The sequence below is a fragment of the Coregonus lavaretus genome, assembly GCF_964263955.1.
Source record: "Coregonus lavaretus genome assembly, chromosome: 17".
Lineage (NCBI taxonomy): Eukaryota > Metazoa > Chordata > Actinopteri > Salmoniformes > Salmonidae > Coregonus > Coregonus lavaretus.
Window position 1 is genome coordinate 1,014,652 of NC_140004.1, and position 24,292 is coordinate 1,038,943.

Below are 24,292 nucleotides of genomic sequence, written 5' to 3' on the forward strand. Positions count from 1 at the left end.
CCATCTCCAGTCCTCAACTGATGTGGACTTCTGGATCTCTCCCACTCTGTTTGCAAAAAAGGTCTGGTACCCATAACTGTCCCTTTGGATTGCACCCAGCACAGTTTGACTATCTAACAGATGGATCCAACGTCCTACTTGCATCCGACTGTGCTTTTCAATGTATTTCCTGAGTCTTGCAGCGAACACAGCACCACAGACTTCAGCCTTCACTGGTTCTCCCTTTTGGTCAAGTGGTGTAAGCTTGGCTTTGGACTCAACAAGTCGGACCAGGATGCCTTGCTCGGTCTCCCACCTGAAGTATGCCACTGCTCCATAACTCTGGTCGCTCCCATCTGAGAATGTTATTCCCCAGGGTTCCCCAATCCTTTTGACTGGAGTCAGGCTTCTATGGAAGGTAATTTGGTTGAGGCGTGTGTATTCCTCAAACAGGTGGATTGCTTCTCCTCTAAGTTTCTCAGACAGAGGTGTGTCCCATGTGTCTCTTGTTAGAGCTTTGCCTCCAGTTTCTTGGAATGCTTTTCTGACTAAAATGGCTCCTTTCTGTTTGGCAGGTGTTGCAAGGCCTATTGGGTCGTACAAACTAGCTACTTGGCTAAGCAGTTGCCTTCTGGTCAGTGGGTTTGGAGTTTTCATTCTCACTTCCTCACCAACGAGATCTTGACTGATCCTCATCTTCTTTTGTCTCTTTGAGAAGTTTATCGAGGTCATGAGGTACAGTTTGTCTGATTCGACTAAATAACCAACTCCAAGGGCTCTGTTGTCTCCTTCCCTCACTTGGTTGGGGAGGATGAAGACTTCATCTGATGATGTTGGATGTTCTGATGTAGATGTTTGCCTCCCACTTTGGCCTGATCGGACCCACGGCTTGAGGAAGAATCCACCTGCCTTTAGGATTTCTTCGACTTTTTTGGTGGTTCCGTCTAACTTTTCCAGGTCATTATGGGATGTCAGGATGTCATCTACGTAGGAATCCTCTTCAAGGACCCTCCGTTCCTCTTTCAGATGTGTGAACATGGGCAACTTCGCTGTTTCTCTCATGGCTAGTTGTGCGATACACCCTGCTGGTCGATCGCCCATGTTGACCCTGGTGATGGCATATTCCTCAATGTCCCCATCATCACCGTCTCTCCAGAGGAATCTATGGAGGTGCATCTCCAGGTCTTCGAGCCACACAGAATTGTACATCTTTTTGATGTCGCCGAGAGCAGCATGGATTCCTCTCCTGAACCTTAGCAGTACCGCTCGAATAGGATTAAGTACATCAGGCCCTTTCAGAAGAAGGTCATTCATGCTGCTTCCTCTAAACCTCTGGCTGCTGTTCCATACCAGTCGGACAGGTGTAGTTATAGAGTGTGGGTTTGGTGCTATCAAGTGACTGACGTACCATACTGGACCTTTCCAGTCGGCAATGGTCTTTCTAGTGAGTTTCTTTGCTGCCTTCCTTTCCACCATCTCATGAACTTGAGTTGTGTATGCTGCACGCCAATCTGGTTCTCTCTTGAGTTGTTTCTCCGTCCTCAGAAACGTGGCTTCCACTGCGCTTCTGTTGTTGGGCAGGGAACTTGGATCTTCAATCCAAGGGTATTTTGTGTCCCAGTGAGGCTCCTGACTATGCACATCTGACTCCACGTAACTGAGACCTTGCCTGATTATCTCAAGCTCTCTTTCTTCACTAAGAGTCATGTCTTTGCCTCCTGGTTGACAGTTACCACAACGACATCCTCCACACATGGGTTCACAGGCCGCACCAATGCTGTCCCACTTCCACCAGTCCAAGAACTCTTTGCCAATAACAGTGGTTTTAGTTTCAGCTCTAGATTCTTGCATCTTAGCAATTTCTTGATACTTTACTGCTGTGATTCTCATAGATCGTGCAAAATGAGTTTCAGAATTGTGCAGGGCCATGTCCACTACTTCACAGAGGTCTGGATGTGCTCCTCCAACGGTCTTTCCTAAAGGGCTCTCCCACAGGACAAGATCTCCTACTACCTTTACTCTCTGTGGAGCAAGTCTTCCTTCCCGGTGGCTTATGAGAAGCTCAACATGTTCTGGTCTGTGAAGGTCTTCCAGGTTGGTATCGGGGAAGAACTTCTTGAGGTGTTGTGCTTTTATTGCTCTGTGAACTTTTGCAATCTCATCCAACCCATAACAGATCAGCTCATGAGCTTTCTCCGTGCCTCTTGGTGTCTTGACTCTCACCTTGAGTAAGTATCTTTTGGTCTTCACCTTCATGGCCATGCCTCCAACTCCATGGACGACTAGTGTGATCCTTTCACTTCGAAGCTTCAGTCTCCTGGCGGCTGTGTGAGTGATGTAGTTGGTGTCTGATGCTAAGTCAATGAGAGTTCCAATTTTCTGCCCTGCGTTAGTAGTTACTTCGAGAAGCATAAGAATAACTGGTAATTCACGTGTGCTTGAGTCCATTACCCCAGGAAGGCTTCCTCCAGTGCAGTGTGATTTTGCCATGTTGGTGAAAGCATTCCTGAATTTTTCTGCCATGTTCGGGGTGAGCTCACATATTAATCTCTCTTGCTCCTCTGTGAATGTTTGCCTCCTGGTGCTGGGTTTTTCCACTTTCACGTATTCTTTCCTCTTAGCCCCTCCTTTAAGGCAGAGAAAGAAATGGTGATCCGAGGAGCTTCCTCTTTTGCAGTCTCTGTTTCTGCAAAGGTAAGTGTCCGTACATTCCTCATCCTCTCCATGACATCTGAGGCATCTTCTGCATGCTCCCAGTCTTTCGACAGCATTCAGCTTCTCACTAGGCTTTAGTTCTTTGAACTGCTTACAAAAGAAAATCTTCTCACGGTGCTTTTCATCTCCACACACAACGCATCCTCCCTTTCTCGTGGACCTTGTGGAAGCATACCGCTTCTCCGGGTACGTAGCTTTCTTTTCAGGGTTTTCACTTACACCCAACTGGTCTAGTTTCTCCAGTATGTCCTCTTGTGTTTTTAAAAATCTTAGAAGGCTGTCGAAGTGATTGTCAGGTGTGACTCCATTTCTTGGGTTGACCATGAATGTCAGCCAGTCCCTCTTCATGTTATCCGGCAGCTTGCTCTCTATGGATCTGATGACAAGGGGATTCTTTATGGCTCCACTGCTTTCGAGCTCCGTGAGGTCATTCAGGGCCTTTTCCACAGCTTGAATCAGGTCAATAACCTTCCTTGGTTGGTGTGACTTTAAAGGAGGGATCCTCTCCAGGTCCTCAATTATCTCCAAAGCAATTGTTGGCTTGTTTCCATACCGGTTTTGGAGTACTCTAAACATGTCTTCAGCACTGTTATATGATGACAGGCGCAGGTCTCTACATATTCTCTCGTCCACACTGTCAAGAAGTTGAAACTTCTTCACCTCCACTGAACCAGTCGGCTCTCCCTGCTTTTGCAGGCTCTCCCAGTCTTTCCTCCATCTGTGGAAATTCCTCCTAAGCCCAGTGAATTTAGGTAGACTGGTTGGTTTTATTCTCACCACTGGTTGTGGGACTGCTCTTGGTTGAAGCTCTGTAGGTCTTCTATCCTCTTCTGCAATTCTCTGTGCGATGAGGAATCCTGTTCTTTTGGCCTCGAGGTTGCTGCCGAGTATTCTCAGATCTTTTACTCTGCCTTTCAGATCTGCAGTCTCATCGTGTGGGACCCATTTATCCCAGTCTTTCAGGCTTTCACTTGCATCATGGATTAGCTTCCTCGCTCTTTCCAGCTGTAGTTCATAGCCGTCCCTGTTAATAGCAGTGACGGGGGTTTCTTTGGCTCTGTCACAGGCTTTCTCCGCTTCTTGGATTGCAAAGTCTACCTCCTCTTTACCGTATCTTGGCCAGAGGTTGAATTGGACTACCTCTCGGATTTCCTCCAATTTCATGTCGCACTCTTCAATCGTCCTTTCAAGATCAGCCTGCTGGTCCTTGTCGAGCTTGACCTCTTCATCTCCCTTAGTTCCCGCTTCAGCCAGTAGGCCAGCCGCGTAGTCATCATTTGAATCACCGACACTTCTAGCCAGGGAACTGAGCTTGCTGAACTCCTCTTGTAGTTCATGCTGAATCATACCAGCTGCAGCTTTACTCAGGTAGTTCGCTTGTCTGGTGAAAGCAGATTTGGCTAAGGTCCGCTCTTGCTTCAGTTGCTTGACTGTTTTCCCAAAAGTTTCCTTGGCCATGGTGTAGAGTTTTACAGGCAATTCTTCCTTTGCGTCGACAGCTTGACTTCAGCCCTTTGATCCTCGTCCTCACTGCCGCGCTGGTTATCAACTGTCAAGTTCTGCGTGATTTCTGGCTGACCAGAGCTCTGCCCAAACTTGAAAACGGCTTTATCCTTGATGAACGCAAAGGACAACTCAAAACTGTTCACTTTATGATTTTTTATTGTCATAAAGATGGAACAGAATAGGTTGATAACCTTCAAAACACACAAACAAAACCCCATGGATTAGTTACAAATAACTCTCAATTCCAATTTCTCAAAAATAAGCATAAACTAATGTTACTGAATCCTCAAACCTAACCAAACAATCATTTCATCATTTAGATTAACATAGGATCATTGCAAGTTAATAATTAAATATCAATATCCTAATTAAACATTTAACAATACACATGATTATAGTAAGGTTACTGTCAAGTTCTACGTTCACATAATGAAGTCTTCACTATTTAATGTAATTAATAATTGTATTGTATGTTACAACCAAACAAAGGGGCATATAGAAGCATGAATTCACAACACATTCTGTCCTACCAGTTGCGTCTTTGGATGATCAGGAGCTGTGGTCATTGGTATCTCTTCTCAGGAATGAGTGAGAGCCAAGTAAGCTTTTACCAAACATTTCGATTCCATGCACATGCACTGCTTGTGGGTGCGCAGGTTAATATGGTCCCCAGAGCACTTCCTGGTGGTTGGTTTCAACAGCTCCGGTTGCATGGTTGCCCCCTGCAGGTTGGGAGTGCTTTGAGCACCCTGGGTGGATTTAGGCTTGAGTGCTCGGTATAGCTTGTAGTCAGGAATTGACACAACACACGTAGTGCAAGTACGCCGATGTTGGGTTAAGCTCTGAACAAGCAGTCCTTCATGATGGTGGCTTGGTCCTGCTCTGCCCCATCCACCTCCATGCTGTCACTAGGGGCCTGGCTACTGAGCTTCTCACAGATCTTATCCAGGAAGTAACATGTCCTGTGTGTCCATCAGGAGGGCCCACAGCCTTCTCTTCCATCACCTTGGGCAGCTGTGGGTGACACTGTACCATTTCACGCCCTTTCTGAAATGAGATGAAATAAAAACAAGTAAATAATAGGTCATACAAAGGACCAATTACTTCCGGTTGTAAGTTGCTTTGAATGAAAGTGTCCCCCTATGGCAAATTCCCATGGGATTCTCATTGGATATCATGGGGTACCCATGGGAGATCATTATACCATGATGAAGACAGCTTGTCTGTCAAAATGTTGGTTATTAAATGATTGCATCTGAGCTCCTCGAGTGTGAGGCTCTCTTTTTCTTTTTCAAGTGTTCTATTCTGCTAGCCAGCACCTCGCCTAAACAGGTGTTTCTTTCGCCTCCAGATGTACCAGGAACCCCCATAAACTGTCAGAGCACCAATGGGATATATGGGATATATATATATATATATATACATTGAGTGTACAAAACATTAGGAACACCTTACTAATATTGAGTTGCACCCCTTCTACAAGGTGAAAGCATTCCACAGGGATGCTGGCCCATGTTGACTCAGCAGCGTTGCAGTTCTTGACACACTCAAACCGGTGCGCCTGGCACCTACTACCATACCCCGTTCAAAGGCGTTTAAATATTTTGTCTTGCCCATTCACCCTCTGAATGGCACACATACACAATCCATGTCTCAAGGCTAAAAATCCTTCTTTAACCCGTCTCATCCCCTTCATCTACACTGATTGAAATGGATTTAACAGGTGACATCAATAAGGGATCATAGCTATCAACTGATCAGTCTATGTCATGGAAAGAGCAGGTGTTCCTAACGTTTTGTACACAGTGTATATACTAGCAGAAACCGTCCTGTTGACAGGCTAAATAGGCTGAATTAGGCTACTTCAAATTAATTGCAAAGGTCTTCAGTTGTCAGGTTCATGTGAGTAAAATGCCTGATATGAAGGCTTGTGTTATTTAGTCACTGGAATAAGTCTAAAACATGTTATAAGCACAAATATCATGCCCGTGGTTCTATCCGTGCTAGCCTGTGCTTTTATCTGTCAGCAGATAGAATAAAACGCACATAAAGCTTGCTTCTCTTAACCCATATATACAGTATATACATTCTGTTACATGTGATGTCGGTGAGTGGCCAAGGGTGGAAACAAAAAGTCCTTCAAATGTGTTTTAATTTGAAATAAGGGGCACTTAATTTGCAAACTGGACCCTCTTCTCTTACATGTGATGTCAGTGGGTCATACGCTTGGACAAGGCCCGGGCATCGTTCACCTTAGGTTATAGACTATGTAATTAGCTGTTGGCCCAAAATAATTGACATACAATAAAAAGCTTCAAGACAAAGTATGTTAAAAAAGGGTTTAACATTTATTTGCTAAATAAAACTCTGGCCATTTGTAAAAATGTACAATTCAATCAAATGGATCAAACTGCGGTCATTTGTATAGATTTCTCATACTGTTCACACTTCTAATCAGTTTCCATGTTATTTGGTTGATCACAGCAGTACTTGTTTCTAAAACAAGGCTCATTTACAAAAAGTCCGTTTAACATTTGATGCTTTAAGTGCAACTACTTGGTTGCTTACATCATCAACAATGAAAATGTGCCGAGAGGAGGCGTTTGCAGATCTGAAAGCCTTCCTTGTAATTTTAAACATCTTTAATAAGCAGTCGAAATTATCATCCAGTAGCACAAAGCTGTCAACAAGTCCATATGTTCCATTCTCAAAAGCTACACAGTAGGAAACTCTTTTAGAAATTATATTGTATGTTTGTTTAATGACTATGTAACAATTAACATTTGCTGTGGAATAAAACATCAGTTGGTCTGGGACAACATTGACACTAACAACCACTAGAGCTTGTGGAATAGATAAGGTTAGTCTATGACACTTTGATGTCCCAATTAAGGTGACTAAATCATTGCATTTTAAAGAATTTTTAACGTAAAGAAGCCCTAAACAGATTCTTTAAAAAAAAAACTGACAGGGTGTCCCTCTTTGAGATGTTGTTTTTCAAAAAGCGGTAGTTGTCGGAAGATGACAAATGTCTTAGCAATTTGCTGAGGTACACACTGAGTTTAGTAATGTGTGGTTCCCAGTTTCAAACGAAGTTTGATGTGCCCCACAGGGGACCCCAGTTCTCCACAGACTGTAATATGAAGCAGTTGATGAATATTAAAGGTAATGTGATTAATGGCATATAAACCTGGGACTTCTGTAACAAAGGTTGTCAACACTTCATTTGCTCTCAACAGGTCATTTGGACTTATTGATTCTAGAAGCCAATAGCTTCAACAAGAAGCAGAAAGTGCCTTAGATAGATCATTGGAAGAATACCATTAACACAAATGAGTGAGTAAAACAAAAGCCAGCTTCTCCATTCAGAAGCGTTCTAAAGTGCTCTTTCAGATAATGACCTTGGAGTTCTGGTTATATTCTTTGGAAGCATAACACTATTCAAGCATTTGTCAACGTCACCAAGTTTTCTACCAATGTAACATGGGGAAATATTATGTACAGAGTTTGTCACATACTTAGTAACACCTAAGAGGACACAATGCATAAAATCAACCGGAAAACCTTTGACAATGTCAAATGAGTTGATAAGCAAGAGGGGATGCATCTTTAACACCATTTCTTATATTGTTGTATCTTACTGCATATTCTGCATCCCTTAATAAATGTTCTTGACTTCACTTGGGGTACTCTTGTGAATCATAAACCCTTACAAAACTATTCCCCTTGGGCACCACGCACAACCAAATTTACCATTAAACTGTTTCACATTCTGCAAAATACTGCGAGCTATTGTGTCGCATGAACATTCCAAATTAAAAACGTATGTTCTCTTAAAACTTTGTGTGGTCTTACAATACCAGGATAAACCTTTCTCTTGAAGTAATCTACACTCAGCCACAAATGGTTTTAGAAAAAAAGGACATAACAGGCTTTGATGGTCCGAACCATAACCCTGTCAGAACTAGGAGCATGTCAGATCTTAACGGGCAACTCATTGTGATGCATCTTGGATGATTTGAATAGTGATGCATCATCAGAATTCCATGTCAATTAAATATTGTTTACATCAGATAATGCTTCGATAGTTTTGAATTGTTTAGCATCATAAATGTCTTCAATGTTTTCCTCTGATTTCTTCTGTCTATTGCAACGATATGTGATAAGATCCGACAGATTGCTATTCTCAAACATGTCACGAAGTTGTTGCTTCATCGGAATTACAATGAACAAATGTCCGTTTTTGGAGTGTGTCCGACCTTGTCTCTGTAAGGCAAGAACTGCACGTAGCATTACAGTTAGGACCTATGTATGTAGATCATTCAAGGCAAACAAAATGAAACTCCACTATACCCGTACATACTTTGAAAAAATTTCTGAACGGGTACTTTGTGGTAGGCAGGTTAGAGTTTGGCATCAATGCACAGAGCAAAGTAAGCAGCCCTTGCAGAGCAAGCCATGACAATTTGAATCGTACAACAAAACACATGAGAACAATAGCACCACCAACAGTAAGGCTTGATCCGGCAAAGAGTGGCCTTCCATATGCCTCTTGCTCTCATTCGTCTGAGGGGTCTTAATCAGTGTCCGTATCTTCAAATGTTGCCTGAAATCAAAATATGCCAAGTATAGTGTAAGATTAAGTGCAAATAAGCACTTACATTCTCTTATCTAAATAATATAGAAAACTTACTCTCCACTGTATAAGCTAGCACATTGTTAAGTATGTGAAAGGGTAGCCTCACTAGCCATCCGTTTAATCATTTTCAAGCAATTTTGTAGTTTTAGTAAATCCATGAGAAGATATTCACAAGGTCAGACGGAGCAACAATTCAACCTACCCGACCATCATCATCCATGTCTTCATCATGGTCCAAGTCTAGTCCGGTATTCCCGAGGTTCCCCTGAAACAAATGAGGACAGATTGTGCCAGCAAACTTAAGGCTTTGAGGACTGTGTCTTTTGAGGGAAAGTCAAGTGTGTCTAGTTAATGTTATCAGGCCCTGATGATTAGCTGGGCCTACCTGGTACTCACGTTCTATTCCTTCATCATGGTCAAAGTTCAGTTGGGCATTTATAAGGTTCCCCTAAAACAAATGAGAGGAGACAGTCCGCACACTTATCATTGTCTTTGAGGATGAATTATAGACCCCTTTCCAGTACACAACACACTGACGTCACGCACTGATGCGTGCGACTCGACCGCAGTAAGAAAGCCGTATCGCTGCAGAATGCTGTGGTAGCCATGCTGGTTAAGTGTGCCTTGAATTCTAAATAAATCACAGACAATGTCACCCCCACACCTCCTCCTCCATGCTTCACGGTGGGAACTACACATGCGGAGATCATCCGTTCACCTACACTGCATCTCACAAAGACAGCGTTTGGAACCAAAAATCTCAAATTTGGACTCCAGACCAAAGGACAGATTTCCACCGGTCTAATGTCCATTGCTCGTGTTTCTTGGCCCAAGCAAGTCTCTTCTTATTATTGGTGTCCTTTAATAGTGGTTTCTTTGCAGCAATTCGACCATGAATACCTGATTCACGCAGACTCCTCTGAACAGCTGATGTTGAGATGTGTCTGTTACTTGAACTCAGTGAAGCATTTATTTGGGCTGCAATCTGACATGCAGTTAACTCTCATGAACTTATCCTCTGCAGCAGAGGTAACTCTGGGTCTTCCTTTCCTGTGGCGGTCCTCATGAGAGCCAGTTTCATCATAGTGCTTGATGGTTTTTGAGACTGTATTTGAAGAAAGTTTTTGAAAATTTCCAGATTGAATGACCTTCATGTCTTAAAGTAATGATGGACTGTTGTTTCTCTTTGCTTATTTAAGCTGTTCTTGCCATAATATGGACTGTATTTTACCAAATAGGGCTATCTTCTGTATACCACCCCTACTTTGTCAAAACACAACTGATTGGCTCAAACGGATTAAGAAAATAAATTCCACAAATTAACTTTTAACAGGGCACACCTGTTAATTGAAACGTATTCCAGGTGAATACCTCATGAAGCTGGTTGAGAGAATGCCAAGTGTGCAAGGCTGTCTTCAAGGCAAAGGGTGGCTACTTTGAAGAATCTCAAATCTAAAATATATTTTGATTTGTTTAACACTTTTTTTGGTTACTACATTATTCCATATGTGTTATTTCATAGTTTTGATGTCTTCACTATTATTCTACAATGTAGAAAATAGTAAAAATAAAGAAAAACCCTGGAATGAGTAGGTGTGTCCAAACTTTTGACTGGTAGTGTATATACACTACCATTCAAAAGTTTGGGGTCACTTAGAAATGTCCTTGTTTTCCATGAAAACATACATGAAATTAGTTTGAATAAGAAATATAGCAAAATGAATAGGAAATGTAGTCATTGAAAAGGTTAGAAAAAATGTTTTTTAATAGAAATAATAATTGTGTCCTTCAAACTTTGCTTTCGTCAAAGAATCATTCCATTTGCAGCAATTACAGCCCATTGACATTCTAGTTATCAATTTGTTGAGGTAATCTGAAGAGATTTCACCCCATGCTTCCTGAAGCACCTCCCACAAGTTGGATTGGCTTCATGGGCACTTCTTACGTACCATACGGTCAAGCTGCTCCTACAACAGCTCAATAGGGTTAAGATCTGGTGACTGTGCTGGCCACTCCATTATAGACAGAATACCAGCTGACTGCTTCTTCCCTAAATAGTACTTGCATAACTTGGAGCTGTGCTTTGGGTCATTGTCCTGTTGTAGGAGGAAATTGGCTCCAATCAAGCGGTATGGCATGACATTGCAAAATGGAGTGATAGCCTTCCTTCTTCAAGATGCCTTTTATCCTGTACAAATCTCCTAATTTACCACCACCAAAGCACCCCCAGACCATCACATTGCCTCCACCATGCTTGACAGATGGCATCAAGCACTCCTCCAGCATCTTCTCATTTGGTCTGCATCTCACAAATGTTCTTCTTTGTGATCCGAACACCTCAAACTTCGATTTGTCTATCCATAACAGTTTTTTTCCGATCTTCCTTTGTCCAGTGTCTGTGTTCTTTTGCCCATCTTAATCTTTTCTTTTTATTGGCCAGTCTGAGATATGGCTTTTTCTTTGCAACTCTGCCTAGAAGGTCAGCATCCCGGAGTCACCTCTTCACTGTTGACGTTGAGACTGGTGTTTTGCAGGTACTATTTAATGAAGCTGCCAGTTGAGGACCTGTGAGGAGTCTGTTTCTCAAACTAGACACGAATGTATTTGTCCTCTTGCTCAGTTGTGCACCGGGGCCTCCCATTCCTCGTTCTATTCTGGTTAGAGCCAGTTTGCGCTGTTCTGTGAAGGGAGTAGTACACAGCGTTGTACGAGATCATCAGTTTCTTGCCAATTTCTCGCATGGAATAGCCTTCATTTCTCAGAACAAGAATAGACTGACAAGTTACAGAAGAAAGTTATTTGTTTCTGGCCATTTTTAGCCTGTAATCGAACCCACAATTGCTGATGCTCCAGATACTCAACTAGTCTCAAGAAGGCCAGTTTTATTGCTTCTTTAAATCAGCACAACAGTTTTCAGCTTTGCTAACATAATTGCAAAAGGGTTTTCTAATGATCAATTAGCCTTTTAAAATGATAAACTTGGATTAGCAAACACAACGTGCCATTGGAACACAGGAATGATGGTTGCTGATAATGGGCCTCTGTACGCCTATGTATTCCATTAAATAAATCAGCCGTTTCCAGCTACAATAGTCATTTACAACATTAACAATGTCTAAACTGTATTTCTGATCAATTTTATGTTATTTTAATGGACAAAAAAATTGCTTTTCTTTCGAAAACAAGGACATTTCTAAGTGACCCCAAACTTTTGAACGGTAGTATATATATATATATATGTGGGGAAAAAAAGTATTTAGTCAGCCACCAATTGTGCAAGTTCTCCCACTTAAAAAGATGAGAGAGGCCTGTAATTTTCATCATAGGTACACGTCAACTATGACAGACAAATTGAGAATTATTTTTCCAGAAAATCACATTGTAGGATTTTTTATGAATTTATTTGCAAATTATGGTGGAAAATAAGTATTTGGTCACCTACAAACAAGCAAGAATTCTGGCTCTCACAGACCTGTAACTTCTTCTTTAAGTGGCTCCTCTGTCCTCCACTCGTTACCTGTATTAATGGCACCTGTTTGAACTTGTTATCAGTATAAAAGACACCTGTCCACAACCTCAAACAGTCACACTCCAAACTCCACTATGGCCAAGACCAAAGAGCTGTCAAAGGACACCAGAAACAAAATTGTAGACCTGCACCAGGCTGGGAAGACTGAATCTGCAATAGGTAAGCAGCTTGGTTTGAAGAAATCAACTGTGGGAGCAATTATTAGGAAATGGAAGACATACAAGACCACTGATAATCTCCCTCGATCTGGGGCTCCATACAAGATCTCATCCCGTGGGGTCAAAATGATCACAAGAACGGTGAGCAAAAATCCCAGAAACACATGGGGGGACCTAGTGAATGACCTGCAGAGAGCTGGGACCAAAGTAACAAAGCCTTCCATCAGTAACACACTACGCCGCCAGGGACTCAAATCATGCAGTGCCAGACGTGTCCCCCTGCTTAAGCCAGTACATGTCCAGGCCCGTCTGAAGTTTGCTAGAGTGCATTTGGATGATCCAGAAGAGGATTGGGAGAATGTCATATGGTCAGATGACATTTTGGTAAAAACTCAACTCGTCGTGTTTGGAGGACAAAGAATGCTGAGTTGCATCCAAAGAACACCATACATACTGTGAAGCATGGGAGTGGAAACATCATGCTTTGGGGCTGTTTTTCTGCAAAGGGACCAGGACGACTGATCCGTGTAAAGGAAAGAATGAATGGGGCCATGTATCGTGAGATTTTGAGTGAAAACCTCCTTCCATCAGCAAGGGCATTGAAGATGAAACGTGGCTGGGTCTTTCAGCATGACAATGATCCCAAACACACCGCCCGGGCAACGAAGGAGTGGCTTCGTAAGAAGCATTTCAAGGTCCTGGAGTGGCCTAGCCAGTCTCCAGATCTCAACCCCATAGAAAATCTTTGGAGGGAGTTGAAAGTCCGTGTTGCCCAGCGACAGCCCCAAAACATCACTGCTCTAGAGGAGATATGCATGGAGGAATGGGCCAAAATACCAGCAACAGTGTGTGAAAACCTTGTGAAGACTTACAGAAAACGTTTGACCTGTGTCATTGCCAACAAAGTGTATATAACAAAGTATTGAGAAACTTTTGTTATTGACCAAATACTTATTTTCCACCATAATTTGCAAATAAATTCATAAAAAATCCTACAAATGTGATTTTCTGGATTTTGTTTTCCTCATTTTGTCTGTCATAGTTGACGTGTACCTATGATGAAAATTACAGGCCTCTCTTATCTTTTTAAGTGGGGGAACTTGCACAATTGGTGGCTGACTAAATACTTTTTTCCCCCACTGTATGTGTATATATATATATATATATATATATATATATATATATATATATATACACACAGTTGAAGTTGGAAGTTTACATACACATTAGTCAAATACATTTAAACTTAATTTTTCACAATTCCTGACATTTAATCCTAGTAAAGATTCCCTGTCTTAGGTCAGTTAGGATCACCACTTCATTTTAAGAATGTGAAATGTCAGAATAATAGTAGCGAGAATGATTCATTTCAGCTTTTATTTATTTCATCACATTCCCAGTGGTAGCATTGCCTTTAAATTGTTTAACTTGGGTCAAACGTTTCAGGTAGCCTTCCACAAGCTTCCCACAATAAGTTGGGTGAATTTTGGCCCATTCCTCCTGACAGAGCTGGTGTAACTGAGTCAGGTTTGTAGGCCTCCTTGCTTGCAAACACTTTTTCAGTTCTGCCCACACATTTTCTATAGGATTGAGGTCAGGGCTTAGTGATGGCCACTCCAATACCTTGACTTTGTTGTCCTTAAGCCATTTTGCCACAACTTTGGAAGTATGCTTGGGGTCATTGTACATTTGGAAGACCCATTTGTGACCAAGCTTTAACTTCCTGAACGATGTCTTGAGATGTTGCTTCAATATATCCACATAATTTTCCTTCCTCATGATCCCATCTATTTTGTGAAGTGCACCAGTCCCTCCTGCAGCAAATAACCCCCACAGCATGATGCTGCCACCCCCGTACTTCACAGTTGGGATGGTGTTCTTCGGCTTGCAAGCCCCCCCCCCCCCTCCCCCTCCCCCTCCTTTTCCTCCAAACATAACGATGGTCATTATGGCCAAACAGTTATATTTTTGTTTCATCTGACCAGAGGACATTTCTCCAAAAAGTACGATCTTTGTCCCCATGTGCAGTTGCAAACCGTAGTCTGGCTTTTTTATGGCGGTTTTGGAGCAGTGGCTTCTTCCTTGCTGAGCGGCCTTTCAGGTTATGCCGATATAGGACTTGTTTTACTGAGGATATAGATACTTTTGTACCTGTTTTCTCCAGCATCTTCACAAGGTCCTTTGCTGTTGTTCTGGGATTGATTTGCACTTTTCGCACCAAAGTACGTTCATCTGTAGGAGACAGAACACGTCTCCTTCCTGAGCGGTATGACGGCTGCGTGGTCCCATGGTGTATACTTGCGTACTATTGTTTGTACAGATGGACGTGGTACCTTCAGGCGTTTGGAAATTGCTCCCAAGGATGAACCAGACTTGTGGAGTGGTTGAAAAACAAGTTTATGTAAACTACATACACACACACACACACACATATATTAACAACCCCACCCACTCTGTCATCACAACAGTTAGCTAAGTGACGTCTACAGAGTTGTTTATTGAACGTTGGCTCTAGCATTGAGAACGTGTCGCCATTCTTTGCTTTGTCTGCCTCTCTAACCATTATTATATTTTATTTTCATTCTAATCTAGATGTTGGCATTGGTTTTGTGGCTACACAATAAAAACACGTCAATTTTTGCAGAAAAATATGTATGCTTACCACTTGTAGCCAAATGGGTCACAGCAGGGAAAACCTCACTACATGATGCCAGAGTTTTGGCTACAAGTGGTAAGCATAGCCCAAATAGATTGTGACCGCGATAGGCTCAGAGATAAAAGTATCACAAGCAGAAATTGGTTTTGAAACACACATTTCCCACCCCTTTGCAACCTTGTGTGAAATAAGAAACTAACCTGACCAAGTTATGTCTGCCTCATGACAGAAAAGGAAAGTGTCCTGAAGGAGATAGAGCTGAATTATTGGTTTGAGGAAGAGCGAAAGGCAAGGAATTAAGGGATAAATTAAAAAAAGTATCCCAAAACTCCTCAAATTATGAAGAGGAGAAGAAGCCACGAAAGAAAAAGGTGAAGCTTGCAAGACTTCCAACTCCCTGTATTTAAAAGACAATACCAGTCTTTTGACATACCACTGGTTGAATCAACGCTGTTTCCACATAATTAATGACGTGGAAACAGCGTTGATTCAACCGGTGGGATGTCTAAAGACGGTGGTATTGTCAATGTCGAATAGACTTTGAATTGATGTCTGTGCACAGTAGGGTGGGTGCTTAACCACTTTTACTTTGATAGCAGTTCATTCCTCAAAACCGTTTTTAGATAAGAAAATTGGTATCCATGTTTTGCTGATTTTTAAGAATAAACTATCATCAAAGTAAGAGTGATAAAGAACCCACACGTCAAAAACTGGTATTATCCTTTGTATTACATGTTAAATTAGAATGACATGATTTACAAGACTCAGCTTTTTCTTTCAGCTGTATGGAGGTGCTGACATCACTGCCAAGGCATAATGTAAGCACTCTCTAAAATGTTCTCTAAAATTGTATCTCAAAATGTTTTTTAGTTTTGTTTGATTTTCAAAAGAGTTAGTTGTGTGTTTGATGCAAAGACACAAATGATCAGCAAATGGACAATAATATACTATTTATTCAATTATTTCTCCTCAGAATCTTGAAAGTGACCACCTAAAGCAGAGTAGAAAGATTGGAGAGAAGACTAGATAAAATGGAAAACATCACCACAAGACTGGAGAAAGAAAACAGAAGGCTGCTTATGCTTGTGGGAGACCAACCAAGAGGTGGTGATCCCTAAAAAAATTGATAATCCAACGTTTGTTTTGTCAAAGCATTTTCATCAAAGCAAGCACATCAGTTGAAAACAAAAAACCTGAGCAGCTGGTGTGTATGGTCACCAAAATGCCAGAGGTTTCAAAGAGATAGGAATTGGTAAGTATAATCATTGCACTTGTTCGATCACATTTGTTCAGAGAGTATGGCTTGTTTCTGAGAGTATGGCTCGTTCACATTGGTAATGTGAAACTTAACTGAACCCAATGAAAAAATGCGACAATGCAAACATTTTTCCAGAGCTACTTCATAGCTGTCCTGTTACTAATATAATAGACCACTATAGAGCTCATGAGTTTATGGAAAACAATAACAACCTGTGATCTGTCTCTTAAATTCTAGGTTGATCTGGGCTTTAGTGTTCAGGTCGCCAAGAACATGTCACTGATCAACCAAACCAGCTTCAAAAGGATGACGTGAGACCTGATGGAGGAGCTCTTCGCCAGGGAGGAGATGGCTGTGTCCTCCGTGTCAGGCAGGAAATCAAAACATTGTTCAATATTCTGTGGCAAAGCCAGCTTTGTCAAGCAACAAAGTGCTCACTCTTGTTGGTATGAATATAATTAGCCATGCCTTAACATCGTTACATAATATTTTTTATTTCATTTTTGATGTAGACCTCCTTTATAACATTGCTTTCATTGATTATGAACGGAAGAGTGTGACTGTAAATGATTAAAATGATATGTAATTATTCATATTTGTGTTTTATTTTACTTTCAGCTCATGTCCAGAGATGTTTTGAGGGGGTGGACAAGGCCTCAATATGGACTGCCATGGCCTACAAGCTAAAGGATGTCGTCACACTACTGAAGCCAAAAGCAGAATAAAATAAATGAAAATAATGTATTAGTAAAGACGTTTTTGGTAAAAATGTAGTCTTTTTTGTGCTAGATGATATTTTCTAATCCAATGGCAATGTTAAATAAATCCCATGAAATACCAACTAAAAATCCAATGAATAACTAATTAACATCCAATGAGAATATGAGATAATCCTATGAAACCCCAATGATATTTTTGTTAATTTCCAATGGGAAACCCATTGGATTCCAATGAGACTCCCATTAAAACCTCATGGTTTTTATTTGTTCATGCTAATTCACAATGGGAATCCAATGAGATATTTCCAATGAGAATCCTATGGGATTTTTCCTATGGGAATTCATAAGTAGCACTGTAATTTAAATTGTTGTAAAATGTATCGATTGTGAAATACTTTAATAAAGTATCACTGAGGAATACTTCTGCCCCCTTTTGGTCTGTGAGTTCTTATTTATTGATTGTAGTTTAAATAGAAAGACGCATGTAAGCCTTCATCATTGCAATGCTTGTAAAATCCACCCCATAAAGAAACACCCAGTTGATTTAATAGTCAACCCTGTAAAGATCTGAAAACAGGTCCCATTTATGTCCTCCCCTTGCAATTTTTTCTCATGTACACAATGGCAAAATCATGAATTACCTTGATCCATGGCAGTACACACTGACTTTTCATTTTGAAACAACAAGAGCCTTAATTTGCTTTGAATAACAATATACACAAGTAAGTAATTACCTTCCATATCGCTAGTGGTGGTGATACGCAACTTCTCTTCCCCCACTAGTGTGGCGAAGACTGAACGACGTTTCACTCCTGCATAAATTTGGCTCAAGACTCGCGCCATTGCCTCGCGCACTACGGTGTAGCCTTTGATCATATTTGGAATCTGGAAACTAACGGCAGTTAGCCGGACTACGCTCCACGTGATGGAATGTTAGTTGCTGCCTGCAACATCACTTCCTATAGTAGCTAAATTGTTTCCGAAAACTCCTACATGAAGCAATATCAAAGTATTTTTTATAACTAAACCAAGATAGACCACAGCCTGTCGTTTCAAATGGGAACAAATGAGCCATAGGGGGCAGAACAAGCAAGGAGGTGGGCAGAGCCAAGCACGAGTTAGCGAGATCCTATTGGCGTTCTAGCATGTATTTGCATATTTCCGTTGGAGAGCGCCTACTCTGTGAAGTGTGAATGTGCAAAACTGATTTCGCCTTTGCACTCCTTCTAAACAACGCAATTTTTTAAAACTTTGGCAAAGGGTAAATTCTACAAAGCTTAGTCCTATCTGTTCGTAACAGATTCTAGTTTTGGGAACAGAAAACTGTATTGAGATCAAATGTTTCATTGATGAGTAAATTAGCTGAATTTCGGCCAAAATCCATCTAGTTCCATCTTATCCCCCTGTCGGCCATTGGGCTTCTTCTTGATACCATATTTGGTAGTGAGTGGAAACGCCAACCGGATGCTTCACATTATACATCTGGTGAAATCTGTCTCATTGTTCTATCTGTGGCAAGATGGAGACACGCATAAATGACACTTTCGGATCTTCTAATGCACCACTGAGACTTCACATAGGAATGAATGGTGTCACGTGATCGGTGTCTTTATCCATACAATCTATGGTGCCAGCACAGAGGGATAAGGCCAACGAGTGATACACTATATATACAAAAGTATGTGGACACCCTTCAAATTAGTGAATTCGGCTATTTCAGCCACACCTGTTGCTGACAGGTGTATAAAATCGAGCACACAGCCATGCAATCTACATAGACAAACATTGTTAGTAGAATGGCCTTACTGAAGAGCTCAGCAACTTTCAACATGGCACCGTCATAGGATGCCAACTTTCCAACAAGTCAGTTCATCAAATTTATCCCCTACGAAAGCTGCCCCGGTCAACTGTAAGTGCTGTTATCGTGAAGTGGAAATGTCTAGGAGCAACAATGGCTCAACCGCGAAGTGGTAGGCCACACAAGCTCACAGAACGGGACCGGTTTGGCAGATGCCAGGAGAACGCTACCTGCTCCAATGCCTAGTGCCTGGAGGAGGAATAATGGTCTGGGGCTGTTCCAGTGAAGGGAAATCTTAACGCTACAGCATACAATGACATTCTAGACAATTCTGTGCTTCCAACTTTGTGGCAACAGATTGGGGAAGGCCCTTTCCTGTTTAAGCATGACAAGGTCCATACAGAAATGGTGTCGAGATCGGTGTGGAAGAACTTGACTGGCCTGCTTATAATTAACACATATGGAATCATGTAGTAACCAATAGTGTTTAAAGCTGTCAAGGCAAAGGGTGGCTACTTTGAAGAATCTCAAACATAAAATATATTTTGATTTGTTTAACACTTTTTTGGTTACTACATGATTCCATACGTGTTATTTAATAGTTTTCATGTCTTCACTATTATTCTACAATGTAGAAAATAGTAAAAATAAAGAAAAACCTTTGAATGATTAGCTGTGTCCAAACTTTTACCTGGTAGTGTATATATATATCACAAAGTATAATGGATATATATTATAGTCCAATTGGGGGCGGTAATGCAACGTACGGATGCCAACCACCGTTAAACTCCAAAGAAGAAGAAAGCTTCACACAGTCAGAAGAAACTTGTTGACAAACATACAGTAATGGCCGAATTAAATCGAAGTCTTCAAGAATATCTGGCCCAGTCTAAAGGCGGTGCCAAGGTAATATCTCAGTCCAGCTCAAGTACGACTATAGACATCGATGAATCCCCCTCAATAGCTGGGAGCTGGTTCGGTAGCTGGTCGAGCCCGTTCTCTGGTTCCAGCAGCCGCAGCGGAGGTTCGACGAGCAAAGCGTCGGGCAGCGGCTTTTCCTGGCCGTGGTCTACGGAGCCAGATCCATGTTTACCGGGGATGAGTCGCTCGCAACGACTCGTCGCTGTCGGAGTGTGTATTGCGTTCTCGGCGTTATGCTTTGGACTGTCCGCCATGTACGCACCTTTGTTGCTGTTGTATGCACGCAAATTCGCCCTTCTCTGGTCTCTCGGCTCTCTTTTCGCGATTCTGGGAGCAGCGATACTGCGGGGACCCAGCAAGCTCATAGCGAGGCCCACTCCAAGCGCGGCGGTGTATCTGTGCTCTCTTGGAGGTACACTTTATGCAGCGCTCAGCCTTCACAGCACCCTACTCACCGCCCTCGGAGCCATTGTTCAGGTTGCCATCATCGTTGGGTACATCGTCTCTTGGCTGCCAGGCGGTAGCGCAGGTATTCGCTTCATGGGAGGGATGGCAGCGTCTGCTATCAAAAGGACTGTCACGGGTAAAACGATGCCAATTTGACCACCACTTCAATGAATCCTAATGGTATTTTGCCCTCTGTTGTGAATAGGGCTGACTGATTAGTTAAAAGTGCACACCTGTATACTACCAAAACATTCAGGAATGGACAAGTTGAAAAACTAAAAGTTATAATGACTGGCACTAGACGACAATGGTGTAATTCCTGTTTTTCTTCTCTTAATTTACTTCTGATGGACCAAGCCCAATATTAATGTCTCTGAGAATACTCACATGAACAAATCACATTTTATGTGTCACATGCTTCGTAAACAGGTTTAGATTTACAGTGAAATGCTTAATTATGGGTCCTTTTCCAACATTGTGGAGTTAAAGATACAATATAAGTAGTGACACAAGGAATAAATACTTAATGAACGAATTACAATAAGAGTTCAAATAACATGGCTATATACAGGGCGTACCAGTACCGAGTTGATGTGCACGGGTACAAGGTAATTTAGGTAGCTATGTACATATAGGTAGGGGTAAAGTGAAAAAACAGACCAACTGAAAACTATTTTCCCCCCCAGTAATGTTTGACAAATAAAATGTACTGCAGTAATGTTATCATTGGATGTTTTTTTTTCTGTCCTCGAACCAACGCATAGAACATTGGCCTAGTGTGGATGAAATACTTGAGGTGCACTGCAGGCACAATTTAATAGCATCAGGTGTAACCGGTGTGAAATGGCAGGCTAGTTAGCAGAGCGTACTAGTGGCATTTCAATCGGTGACGTCACTCGCTCAGACCAGTAGTCTCCCTTGCTCTCCAAGAGCTGTGGGTTTTATGGAGCGATAGGTAACGATTCTTCGAGGGTGACTGTTGTCGATGTGTGCAGAAGGTCCCTGGTTCAAGCCCAGGTTCGGGTAAGCTGTATACAGCTATGGCCTAATTGTGTAACATTTAGCCAGCCACCTTGCGAGATATTTGCTGACTCGTACCTGTGCCTGTTTGGCATATCTGTGGTCGTTGGACAGTTCTGATAAGGAAAACGTTGTTTGCATCGCCAAGCTGTGCCCGGGAAAGAATTACATCCACTTGTTAGATGCTACCACCCCCCCTCCAAATCAAAACCAAACATGGATTCCATGTTGCATCTTGTTTAGCTCACACACCAGTCTTTCACACCGGTTTGTCTAGATAATCGGCCTCGCAATTGGCCAACATGCTGCAGCAGACGGGAAGTAGAACCATAGAGACATACTTATCATGGATATAACCAGAGATGAGGTGAAGCAAGCGGGTTTACTCAGCCCAAAATCTGTCCACAAAAATAAGCCTACGAAGTGAGGAATTTTTGTATTGAGGTCAATGAGTGTCGAATTTGGTCAACAAAAAATGTAATTGCTAATTTGCTATGTGGCTTATTAGATCGAATATAAGTTTCGTAATGGCTAGGTTGTTACAAATGCACTGAGAAGTGGACGCACATGAAATTTCGTAAACTTAGTAAAATAAGAAGTTGTGCCTGTTGTCAGAAATGGAGGACTCATGGATATTTAAGCAATAAGGCACAAGGGCGTTTTATAAACTGGGTGGTTCGAGCCCTGAATGCTGGTTGGCTGAAAGCCGTGGTATATCAGGGTATGACAAAACATTTCTTGTTACTGCTCTAATTACGTTGGTAACCAGTTTATAATAGCAATAAGGCACTTAGGGGGTTTGTGGTATATGTTCAATATACCACGGCTAAGGGCTGTTCTTATGCGCAACGCGGAGTGCCTGGATACAGCCCTTAGTTGTGGTATATTGGCCATATACCACAAACCCCCTAGGTGCCTTATTGCTATTATAAACTGGTTGCCAACGTAATTAGAGCAGTAACAAGAAATGTTTTGTCATCTGCTAAATGGCATATTCTTATTATTATACCCTGATACACCACGGCTTTCAGCCAACCAACATTCAGGGCTCGAACCACCCAGTTTATAAAACCTGTTTTAGCATGCCAAAGAGTACTTTTACATGCACACTAATAATTAACTTTAAACTGATTATGGCAGTAGGCAGATTTTACAATAGTCATGTAAACACCTTACTCTATCTTTATCGGCGTAACGTTAAAATCGAAGTAAGCGTATGCCGATTGAAACCTGGTTTTCTGAGCAATCCTTCGAATTATTAGGACATGTAAACACCATAATCGGTGTTCCAGAGGTGTATTTGATTTGCGCATGTGCTAGCACCAGCCCAGAAAGCCTCCTTATTTAGCGCGAGTGAAGTGTGTTCGTAATAACAATGTATGCGTCTTAGAAGTAGTTTTCACATACAAACTTTGTCTGAACTCCGAATAAAATATGCTTGCCATAAATAACATGCTCGCTGTGGTAGAACGTTTATTTTGATTGCCGATTTTCAGCATTTCAGTGCCATCAGGTAGCCTGATTTCAGATGTGTCCAAGTAAACAGGATTATTAGGGAAATCGTTAACCAAACTATTATATTAATCTGACTATCCACAATAATCGCATTGTGTGCATGTAACCGCAATCTGAGGGCTTCCACCATTTTAAAGGAAACTGGGTGGGGATTCATATGAGTTGGGAGCAATCAGCCTATGAATAAGAACATTTACTACTTTAAAATGGAGATGGCTTCAATGGCACTGCCCATGCTGTCACAGACGCTATAATGGCACAGATACAACGATGAGTCCTCTTATTTATCTCTATGGCCTATTGTTCACACGCGTATCTACCCCGTCATTGGCTAGAATGGTCCCGCCTGATCTTGCCTCCTCCCGCCTGCCTGCCATCTTTTGAGGACGTATTTCCATTGTTAGAGCAGTCACTTGACTATCTTATCAATATAATGATAACCCATTTTAGCATGGACATTGCCATTGGAGGGCTTCCACCATGCTTCCGTGATTTTAAAGTAGTCAACTGGGTGGGGATTCCTATGGGTTGTAGCCTCAATGGCACTGCCTCTGCTGTCACAAGACGCTACTTTGGCACAGATATAAAGATGAGTCCTCTATCTCGGAGTAGAACAGAGCGTGTGTGCGCAAATATTAACATCCATGTTTGGTTTTGATTTTGAGGTGGGTGGTAGTGTCTAACAATTGGATTTCATTATTTCTGGGCACTGCTTGGTAGGCTTGGGTATTTTGAAATACCGACAGTATGGTTTTCAATATATTGCACCAGTCACATAGTATGTTTGTTTACAAAGAACATACGGAAGTTTCGTGACGATCCACTGTTGAGCAGCACAAGAGAGGTGATCAAGTTACACTTGAAATTCACTACCCACTGTGCCAGGTAAATATCTTAACTATAACTATCTAAGATGTGCCAAATACATTTCTCCAGCTATGCATTTTGTTTGCTAACTTGCTAGATCAAGCTTCTTGGTTACAGCAGAGACAATCAATCCCCTTCTAGATCAAGTGTGAGTAGCCTTTTGAGAGAGTTGTACATTTATAACTTTATGAGCTGAATTGTTTGTCCTTACATTTAGTTTGTTCGTTTGCGCTTGTTAGCATTTACCTAGCGTCTGCTATGGGAATTATCTAGTACTTTTTTAGCATAAAAACCAAAAACATTTGTAAAGAAATTGCGCCCCATGTGTGCACTGCTGGTAATACCGTATACCCCGGTATGGTACAGGAATGGTATTAAGGTATGAAAATCTGGATTCCGCCCAATCCTACTGCTCGGTGATTTCCTTATCAGAACAGTCCATGATATAGCCTTTTCCCACGTCGGAGATTAGGCTATGTATGGTCTTCGGTTCTGGTGTAATATAGGCATAGGCCTAGCCCTAGCCCTTCCTAACATTTTAGTCATTGAGCAGAGTGACTTACAG

The 24,292-nt window shown here is 41.8% G+C and overlaps 1 protein-coding gene and 1 long non-coding RNA gene across 2 annotated transcripts; one reads left to right on the forward strand and one right to left on the reverse strand.

The window, feature by feature from the left end:
• Nucleotides 1-6,527: 6,527 nt before the first annotated feature.
• Nucleotides 6,528-18,179, reverse strand: LOC311144221. Its single transcript, XR_014614491.1, has 3 exons — nt 17,894-18,179; nt 9,042-9,104; nt 6,528-8,806 (listed from the first exon to the last, which is right to left on the reverse strand). It is a non-coding gene; the product is annotated as an uncharacterized lncRNA (long non-coding RNA).
• A 1,578-nt stretch (nt 18,180-19,757) lies between these two features.
• Nucleotides 19,758-21,048, forward strand: LOC311144716 (vesicle transport protein SFT2C-like). Its single transcript, XM_084180811.1, has one exon. It carries the CDS (start codon nt 19,804-19,806, stop codon nt 20,479-20,481), a length of 678 nt encoding a protein of 225 aa, XP_084036937.1. The 5' UTR covers nt 19,758-19,803; the 3' UTR covers nt 20,482-21,048.
• Nucleotides 21,049-24,292: the final 3,244 nt, after the last annotated feature.

Bases quoted from the DNA above. Each gene is read 5' to 3' on its own strand.
- LOC311144716 (XM_084180811.1), top strand. From the start codon at position 19,804: ATGGCCGAATTAAATCGAAGTCTTCAAGAATATCTGGCCCAGTCTAAA.